Raw genomic sequence first — 10,143 nt, 5'->3', positions numbered from 1 at the left:
CGGTTCAGTGTATTTCTAGAGGTATTTGGGGATTAAGTGTTATTATTTACTCCTAGCTGTATCTACTTTCAGTGTCTATTTGTGCCGCAGTCTGGGAATTCCTGCAGTTTCAGGAATTACTTTCGACACACGTCACAGAGCGGGCATGAAACTGCTGCATCCAGCTGGGGGTGTTACATGCAGGTGGACCAGGTGTGCACAAGAATAAGAATGCTGGGATGTCCTAGTCAAGTTTGGTTTTGCCTGAGAGCCCGATCCGTGTCGTCTGATTGTCTGCCAGCACAAGTCTTAATTACACTCTGCTGTATTTTCATATGCAGCACAGCAGCACGGTGCACGTTGGGCCCAGTGAAGTCAAGCTGGATGCTTCAGCCCAGTATCACACATTCCTGAAGGGGCTTCCAATTATATTTTGTATTGTTTGCCAAAGTATTATTAAAATACCCATAACATGGGAGAGGATTGTCTAGTGGTGATACATCGAGTCAGTTAATCAGTTCAGTCACCTGACAGAAAACTAATCGTGATAGTCACTATCAGTTAATCTGTTGATTCTTAATTTGGTCTGCAGTGATCAATGCCCTTTTCAGCTTCCTCTCTGCTGAAGTCAATATTCACATTGGTCTGGACAGTTGTTCAGACAAACCAGACAATTAGAGGACGTCGTCTTAGACTCTGATCTTTGAACTCAGTAGCTGAAAAAGATGAAGTTCATTTTTAGCTGGTACATGTGAGAAATGTTGCTTTTCAACCCACAGATTTGCGGAAGCTTCCTGTTGGTGGAAGCAGTATTATATGACGCTGCTTTCTCTTTGTCCTGTTTGTTGTTGTTACTGTGGTCACTCTGTTGCTCACACGTGCACGTTACTTGGGTTCAGTGGTTTACAATAAAGGTTTTGAAATGGATCAGATTATTCATTCTGACTGGGATCCATGTAAGTTTTGGGAAGTATGCCTGCTTTCTTACCAGAGTGTTCCTTTAAAGACGACTGGCCTGGCACTGCTTTGTCACCAAACACCAAGGTAACAATAACACACAGGGTGAGCTAAGGTGTGGATTTTTCCTCCAAGCAGCTGCTGAGTCTCTGAGGCACAAAGTGAGTTCCAGTCTGTGTGAGCAGTTCTGGGCAGCAGTAAAGAAAAGACTTTGTGAAGCTTGTTTCTGCTTCAGGAAGCCTCCGCCTGCTTGAAAACAAAACCGAAGTGGCAGGAGAACAGAGGACAGAGCTGTTGTTGACGCTGCGTGCCGCTGGATTGTTGGCTGGATTGTTGGCTGGTGTGGAGCTTCACTGGAGGGTGGAGATATGCTGATACTGGGCCAATAGCCAGGTTGTATCTGTGCTGAAGAACTTCCCCTGTCAAATGCCAGGAGTTAATGGATAATGCTACCGATACTCTGTATTTCATATAGTCAACACATCCACAGCTTAAAGATGCCCACAGCAAATGCAGTTTCCTCCTGTTTCAGTAGGAACTGCTAAAAACTCCAGTGACCATCTTTTGTAGGGAGGTGCTGCGTGGGCTTCAGCTGACACTGAATAATACAGTTTGCATTTTGGTATTTTTATATATTTATATTTGTTGGCAAACATATAAAACATGAACCAGCTTTATCCAAGAAGTAATCTCCACAATAAACCACACAAAACCTGCACAGGCCTGTGCGAGACCCTGATTCACACCCTGTTAATTCAGAGTAACAACCTAAATTGACACAATATTGGAAAAGTAAAGCAGAACCTTTATAATGATCACCTATAATTATAATGATCGGGATTGACGTCAGCGGTGAAAACGAGGTAATCTGCCTGTTTGCTGAAGTGGGAGCATTCCTTTGGCTGCGGCGCGTTGAGCTGTATGCAGCAATAAAAAGATTCATTATAAAGTTCAGGAAATTTCAGGAAAATATTGGAACATTAATTAAGTCCTGTGAACATTAATTTTGATGATGCTATGTAGAAGTGCCTTAGACGGGTTAGAACGAGTCCGGAGAGAGAGAAGAAGGCCCGTTGGTCATTGCAGCTTCTTATAATTATTTGTGAAATGATTTATTACAGTTGCTGTTTGTCGGCACTTAAGATGTACCACTTCATTTTAAGTGCCTATGCAAACGCAGCCTTGACTTCGGAGATCACCATGGTTACAGGCGACAAGCTGTAAATGAGGTCAAAGGTCAAAGCTGCACAGGTTGCATGCTGGCTGGGAGCTGCGAAGCCGTCTGGTTGCGTTTAAACGGAATCTCCTCGGTGAAAGCTCAGACGGTCGTGGTGCTCTGGACACAATCAGCTGCTCGGGTCTGAAGCCACTCATCTGTGTGAGCTGGTCTCTCTCCTGCTCTCCCTAGTAACAACAGCCTCTATTAGCGAGGCTCCTCCACTACACAGAGAGCTCATGATTGGTCTATATTTTTATATCTAATTGCTGGAGATGAACAGCAGTGAGTGAGTGCCTGGGTGTTTCAGGTGGTGGGTGTAGGACTGAAATCTGTGGCAGTGTGTTAAGTCGCAGCGAGACTCGGGAAATCAGGACAGCGTGAAAATGGATTCTTAGTGGGTCTTACCTTGCTTGCTGCAGCATCAAACTGCAGCAGTTAGATGATGATATTAAAATACACAAATGTATATTTAATTTCATGTAGTTGATATGCTGAAGATAGTATTTAATCACTTTAGATGTCAAAATCAATGAAAGGTTAGCTGTTATGAACACCTGAAGGACACGCTGTGTTTTTTTAGTTTTACTGTTTTCTGTTAACCACGTGATCACATGCATGTTGTGTTATTTCACGTCACAAACATAAGAATAGGGCTCAGGTGTCTGTTGCCTGTTGCAGCTCTGCTTCACAATGTCACCCAAAAGAGAAGGAAGCACATTTAGACAACAGGAGGTGTCTGTTAATTCATTTAGGGAATGATTTCTGCCATAGAGGCTATTTTATGAGAACTCTGGTTCTCTTAAACTGATCGTTTTGAGCTGTAATCACACAGAATGTGAGATTAACTGTTGAGACACTGTGACACGAGTCAGTGGAAAAGTGAACTGACATGAATTTGTTTAGTCAACTTCAACCAAAAATGTGTACGTAGCTTAAATCTGCTTCATAAACAGAAACTGGAGGAGAAAGACTGCACCATTGTCCCTGTCAAATGGAAGCCATGTACCTCCAGTTCTTCCTATGTAAATAAACCTGAAAAGCCATTGAATTACATAAAACGTGCACTGTCACCAAAGCTAAAACTGAGTGGCAAACTGAAATGATGTCACAGGACATTGTAAATTTCATCTCAGCCATGAAACAAAACATTTTGCCTTGCATTTGTCAACAGACCTGGTTGTAGCTTCCACTGGCCACTGCAGAGGCTTCAGGGGCGGATTTGAACCGTTAACCCTGGATGTTGTGGTGCTTTGCTCAACCCGCTGATGACAACACCTTGGGCAGTGAAGAAGGCTCCGGGTCGCTCTCTGTGCTGACAGCTGCCACAGCAGCATAGCCTGCTGGGTGACCGTGCTTCTTTTCCCCTAGATCAAACTAAAGAGTCTTTCCTATGTTGCCCTTCCTCGTCTGTTCCTCGTCTCTTATTATTTCCGGCCTGGCTCCGATGGAGTTGGGGCTGGATATCCTGTGAGGGGGAGGTGGTGGGGGGAGAGGGAGCCGGGGACAGAAAAGCACTTCACGAGCAGGAAAACTGAAAAAGCATTTCGTTTATCAAGCCCTCGCAGACCTCTCTCCTACACCCTCTGATTGTGTTAGCTTAATTTTCCTGTTCTTGTCCCTTTTACCTCTACTGTTTTTCTTCTTCCACATTCTTGGTGGGCGAGATTGAGACGTCTGAGCAGAGGTTACACCTTTCCTCTGAGCTTTGTGAACAACGGCCATTCTTCGAAGGCCCGTGGATGGTCTAGTCTCACTAAACACCAGGTTGCTGGGTCAGACCTCATAAGTGGCGAAGTTTGGTTGCTTTGACCTTCCTGTCACACTGACCTGTTGACTGTTTATTCTGTAGATGACCATTCTCTGAAACATTCCCCTGAAAGAGTGACTGTCCAATCACAGTCAATTAGCTAGTTACAGCTGATCAAACCACTGGCACTTGTCATTTCTGCACGCATACAGACAAACGTATGTTACAAACAAAGACACTCCGACAGCATTAAAGACCAGTGTGTAAAAATATGTTTTAAGGCTTGAACTAAAACCGGTAGTGAAGTTGCCTTTCTAATCTATAAAGGAGGCTCATTCCAGAGCTTTGGGGCTACAACGGAAAAACATGATCTCCTCAATTTTTTTAGATTTAGGAAGAACGTGGGGGTTATAAGACGTTTGTCTTTGTCTTTGTTTAGATGACGAGCTGCTGATCGAGCGCAGCATCCACAAAGGCATGCTCAACCCCGGAGAGGAGAAGCAGACTGTGGAGTATAAAAGCCTGATTGCAAGCCTTGAGTACACAATACGTGTGCGCTGCGATGAACACTACTTCGGCAACAAGTGCAACAAAGTTTGCCGTCCCCGTGACGACTACTTCGGCCACTACGTTTGTGACCAGTTTGGAAACCAAGGCTGCATAGAGGGCTGGACGGGGCCCGAGTGCAAAACAGGTGAGTCAGTCTGTGAACACATACAGCAGCGCACAGGTCACCATGAAATAGTGTCTTTCTTTTTGACTTTTAATGAAGAATACCAGATTTTTAATGCTAGCACATCGGATTGAGATTCTTGTAAGATAACAGGCAGTAAAGGGTTATCAGGTGAATCAAAAATCAAACTGACATCAGCTAAATAGAAAAAAGAAGCAAACAATCTGAATCAAACTAGAGTTAGTTGACTCTTCTGTCTTTTAACAGTCCATAGTATTGTTCAGTTCTTTAGTTAATTAAGGGTACTATTCATTGTGGTGATCAGATATATCTTTGGCCTGGATAAATACCTTTTACTGCCTTTTTGTCCTTTGTTGAGGCTCCGACACTGACAGTTCAGAAAATACCTCTAAAACCAATAAATGAAGCGACAGAAAATAAAGATTTGTTGCTAATCTTCTCTAATTATGAAGGGAAGCAATAAATGGTTAAACAACATTGGGATTGTGCTGCAAATTAGTGTTTTTAAAATCTTAACATATATGAATTTTTGTATTAGTCACATATGTTGATTTTAGCCCTTAGCTAAGAGTCAAAGCACACATCCAGTAAATGCAGTATTCAGCACTACACACTTAAAATTCCTGTTTTCACTTCCTCACTGCCTTTTTCGGGCAACCTCAGGATGTTCATCAAAGCTGATGTCAAGTGTCACTTTGCAAGCAGCCGAAGAATGTCTGAAACCTTCATCAATGCTGGAGACACCTTCACCTTGACACCTTGTTACTCACACAAGAAAACACAGGAAATTAGATTTTAATAAATGGAAACGGAGCCAGACAAAGGTCCAGAGTCAATTCAGTGTTAAAGTATATTGTGAGAGGATGCTTGTGTCAAAGTTTGGACAGGAACTAATACGAACATGTCACTTTCTTTCTCATTTCCTTCCCAATAGCCATCTGCAAACAAGGATGCAGCGTCCTGCATGGAACGTGCAGCGTGCCAGGAGAATGCAAGTACGTCTTCAGCTCTGGTTGTGTTTTTGTTTGTTTGCTCCACTTTGCTCACCTCAGAGAGCTAAAATATGATCTCGTTTGGATGAAACCCCCATCCGAGGCTCACTGTGGTGACACAAGAGCGATGAAGGGGTGAGGGTGGTGTTGATAACATACCAGGCAGCCTAACCCTTTACTCCCCCACCGTGCTAGTTGTGGTGCCACCCCACCTCCATCCCTCAGCTCCACTGTGATCCAGAAGCCATTGTTTTTGCTTCCTGTTCTAAAGCTGGCCTGCTCCCCCCCCCCACACACACACACAGACACACACACATAGAGGGAGAGAGGTGTGTTTTTGTTGTTTCCTCCTCTAGCAGCAGAGAGGTACTGTGCCCATCCACCCCCCTCTGATGTCTGCAGCCCACATCACCTCTTCCTACTCTGGGTCTTGTTGCATGTCTTATAAATGGTTATACTTTGAAGTACTATAAATAGTACTGGTTAGCTTATGAATTTACAACTGGGCAGCAATAAAGTCTGGAGATTCTGTCATGCTTTACATTATGTGTTCATGATGTTATTCTGAAAAGTAGCTAATACATAACTGAAGTTTTGAAATAAATTCAGCGCAGTAAAAAGTACAGTACTTGCCTCTGAAATATAGTAATACTCATGTGAAGTGCAAATACCTGAACATTGCACTTAAGTACAGTGTTTGAATAAATGTACTTAGTTACTTTCCACCACTGGACATGACTGCATGGTGGGCTAAAATGTGGGCTACACTTTAAAAAGGCCGACCTGGTTATCTGTTGTAGCAGCTACAGTATGCGACACACACACACACACACACACACATTGCCAACAGCAGTGGCAGAGCAGGGAGAGGTGAGTGTTTCATTCAGAGGCAAGTTTGGTTCAGCTTAGATCTGGCTGAAAAATATCAGGCTGACATTTCTCCTTGGAATTGGCCGGAGGATTGGAAGCGAGAGGAACACCCTGGAATGTGCCTCAACATGTGATTGTGAGCTTCATCACAGTCAGCAGCACACACACGTACGCACACTGCAGAGAAGAGATGGATCCAGAGAATAAGACCTTGTTTGTTTATGGTTTTACATTGTCAAAGCTGACACTAAGTTTCGGGTGCAGAAGGGGCTTAGGTCTCTTTCAGAGCTATAAAGAGACACAAGCAGGCAGATGAACAGGGTAGTCGAACGTAACTGGGAGAAGACATAAACAGTAAAATGATTATAGGTCACAGACCGACTCTGTGCTTCAACTCTGACCTACTGTCCTACTCTGCACACGGTTTGTATGTCCAGTACTGCCAACGTTTCACTTTGGTTTTTATTTCCAAATAACGTGGTTTAGTTGGAATACCAAAGCAGATGGAAAGGCTTTAAATGTGGGGAGAATCACTTCTGCGTTATCTAGATCAAGCCAAATCATGGGTCATGGATTATATAACTGGAGCTATGAAAACCAAATTTCACTCCTAGACTTGGAAATAGTTGTTTGGCAAACTAAGTAGAGAGCTGTGTCAGAGCTGATAGGAATGAGTGACAAAAATGACACAGTTATAACATACAGTAAACAAAGTCAGTTTGATGTCAGAGGGAAATAAACTGGAGGCAAACGGAGAAACAAGAGACTGAAGGGTTAAAGAGAGAGAAGCAGGACGGAGAGAGAAACAGGAAAAAAGTGTCTGAGCCTGGCAGAGTGAAACTAAAAATGTGTTTTTGGTATCTTGTTTCTTACACACAGCACATTCACAACCTACGCTCCCTCATGTGACACTACTAAACATGTAGCTAGGCAACAGCGGGCTAAGTCTGTCCGCTGGATTTGGGTACGAGCCTCGCCTGTAAATAATTCAGAGGTCCCCCCCCCACACACACACACTAACTGCCCCCTCTACCTCTGCCCCTGCCCACCATCCTGTCCTCTGGGTGTGGTTTGTCTGAGGGGCAGCAGAGGGGTGGGCGTTGTGGGCAAGGCGGGGTATTTTCAGCTTTTGCTGGCCCCCTTGGCCCCTTCCATTGATAGGATGGCAGCAGCTCGGTGATGGGGCTTGTGGGTAATGCCGCCCTGGGCTTGTGGCTGCGTAAAGCCATTTCCCTGCTCTCCCACACTGCAGCCAGACAGACTGTCCACGCTGCCACCACTGCCGCACGGCTGACACTGTGCAGGGCACCACAGCCGACCGCAGCGCCGGACAGCACCACATACTGTAGTAAACAATGCATGCACACACACGCACACACACACACATATAGGCAGGCTTTGCGTACCGAGTGAGATCAAATTAAAGTTGTTGCTTGCGTGCAGTTAAAGCCGTTTCAGCTTACAAATAGTGCATGTTTTAACATAACCAGAACTTGGTCCTGGCTGCATTTTTATTATGTTAATCTTTGATAATCACTGTCTGATAAAAGAACCCCACCCACGCTGAAATTCCAAACTCACAATAGGTGTTTTAAACAAGCCAAGTCATAAAAATCTAACAAAAAAACCACACATCTTCCATCTGAGGCACAAACTCGTTCCTCTGTCACACCCCCTGTGAAGGGTCAGCTCATGTAAGTTATACAAACATCTTCGTGCTGAAGAAATTGTCCTGTCAAAGTGGACATTGTCCTCTCTAGTTACTCACACGGTTCCTGGAAAAAGATGTTTGCCTTGAATTTTTTATTGCCGTTTTCAGTGCTTCAAGCACTCCAAACAAAATTCCTCACCCCTGCTGTGTTGGGGAGGAGGCTGATATCTCAAAACCAAAAACTATCTGCACAAACAGGAAATATTAGAGATACGGGCGAAAATATGTTCTTTGTAATTTGGAAGAATCAATTAAAAAGTTTTAAATCGAAATTTGTATCCTCACAGCCTTCAGCAACCAAACTTGGCGTATGTAAAGTTGGGAAGACTATTTAATGGATTGCCCTGAAATTTGCTACAGACATTCGAGGACCCTGGAGGATCTGTTTTCATGACTTCAGTGATATTTTGACTTTACGTCTAGTGCCATCATTTGGGCAGCATTTCAAAGCATAAAACTAATGATGTTCAGGTCAGCCTCAGCTGCACTAGTACAAATTAGAAACTGTTGCTATGCTAACAGGTTAAACTCACATAGTGACCCTGGTAAAAATGCTAAACATCAGTATGTTAGCATTGTCACTGTCAGCATGTAGCCTGCAGATGTTAGCGTTTAGCTCACAGCACAGACTCACAGAGCCTCTAGTATGTTTGTAGACTGAGACCTTGGTTTTTGATAGTGGTGATACAACACCTGAGTGTTGGTACCAATGTTGAAACAATCAGTTTTACAGTTCTGTAGCACAGACTCATGCTGGTTGATTCCAAAAAAGGACTGAGGTTCAGTGCCCAGCCCCACTAGCAGCGCTGTCGCTGTCCTCACCTACAATACATTACAGCTCTGTACAGAGCAGTGCATCACTGCTGGTAAGAGAAGCGTTTGGTTGGCATTTATTTTGAAGTGTTCGTCAGGCAGAGTGGAGGGAGGGTGATGGTGTTAGTGGCGGGGTGCTCCCTAAAATAGCCCCCGGCAGAGAAATGACAGGACAGGTGGGGCAAGGTTGCCACTGGCCTTGGAATAACAGTGTGCTGCCATAAACCAACAGATTAGTTAACCCCCCCGAGACAACTAACCGTCGTTACACAAACACAAAGCACCACTCATTCCAAGGCTGACCTCGACCAAGCTCACGACACTAGAAGAGAGCTGAAAGAACCCACATGCAACACACACAGCAGGTCATTTCTGTACTGGAGTCCTGGAGGTCTAATTTAAGAAGTGCTGAAACAATTAGTAAATGGCAATATTGCAGACACAGTGATTGTTTATGTAAGTTGCTCAAAATGACAAAATCTAGTTTCAGCTTTTTTACTTTGTCATTAAAAATTGAAAATTTGGGGGGTTGGCTGATGATCAAGAAATTTATTTTACTGTTTGCAGCCACTAAACTTGTGTCCATCCATCCATTATCTCTCATCTCATCTCATTATCTATACCGCTTATTCCTGAACTGAGACAGAGCCAATCCCAGCTGACGCTGGGCGAGAGGCAGGGTCCACCCTGGACGGGTCGCCAGTCTATCACAACCACACACACCCACACTCACTCCGACAGCCAGTTTAGTCACCAGTCAGCCTCAGCTTGGACTGTGGGAGGAAGCCAGAGCACCTGGAGAGAACCCACACAGGCACAGGGAGAACATGCAGACTCCACACAGGAAGGCACCGGGGCTTGAACCCAGAAACGCACCTCTGTGCCACCACCAAACCTAAGTTTAAAATATAATTTTCTAGAAAAGTCTGGAAGACAAGGTGATTTCTACTTAAAACATGTTGAAATATTCTTAATTGACTGGTAGATTTGATCAAATTTTAATGAAAAGAAACTTTGCAGGACTCAATTAAGGACAAAAATGGTCGGATAAGTAACATGACTGGACGCACGCACACACGCAAACACACTTGTTGCTCAGAGATGTTCCCCCCGATGCTGCATGTCCTATGTTTAGCAGCTGCAGCCAACGTGTCATTCACT

General features: G+C 44.1%; 1 protein-coding gene across 4 annotated transcripts in view; it reads left to right on the top strand.

The window, feature by feature from the left end:
- The window catches only part of LOC109966602 (protein jagged-2-like), a 51,555-nt gene that overhangs the window by 19,781 nt on the left and 21,631 nt on the right, over positions 1 to 10,143 (top strand). For all 4 annotated transcript variants that reach the window (XM_020611547.1, XM_020611546.1, XM_020611545.1 and 1 more), the window contains exons 4-5: positions 4,342 to 4,596; positions 5,531 to 5,591. In XM_020611547.1, coding sequence (XP_020467203.1) covers positions 4,342 to 4,596; positions 5,531 to 5,591 — 316 coding nt within the window. The remainder of the gene's footprint in view (positions 1 to 4,341; positions 4,597 to 5,530; positions 5,592 to 10,143) is intronic.

The sequence above is a fragment of the Monopterus albus genome, unplaced genomic scaffold (genome assembly GCF_001952655.1).
Source record: "Monopterus albus unplaced genomic scaffold, M_albus_1.0 scaffold115.1, whole genome shotgun sequence".
NCBI lineage: Eukaryota > Metazoa > Chordata > Actinopteri > Synbranchiformes > Synbranchidae > Monopterus > Monopterus albus.
The sequence above is the reverse complement of the archived record's forward strand: the minus strand, read 5'-3'. Positions and strand labels throughout refer to the sequence as shown.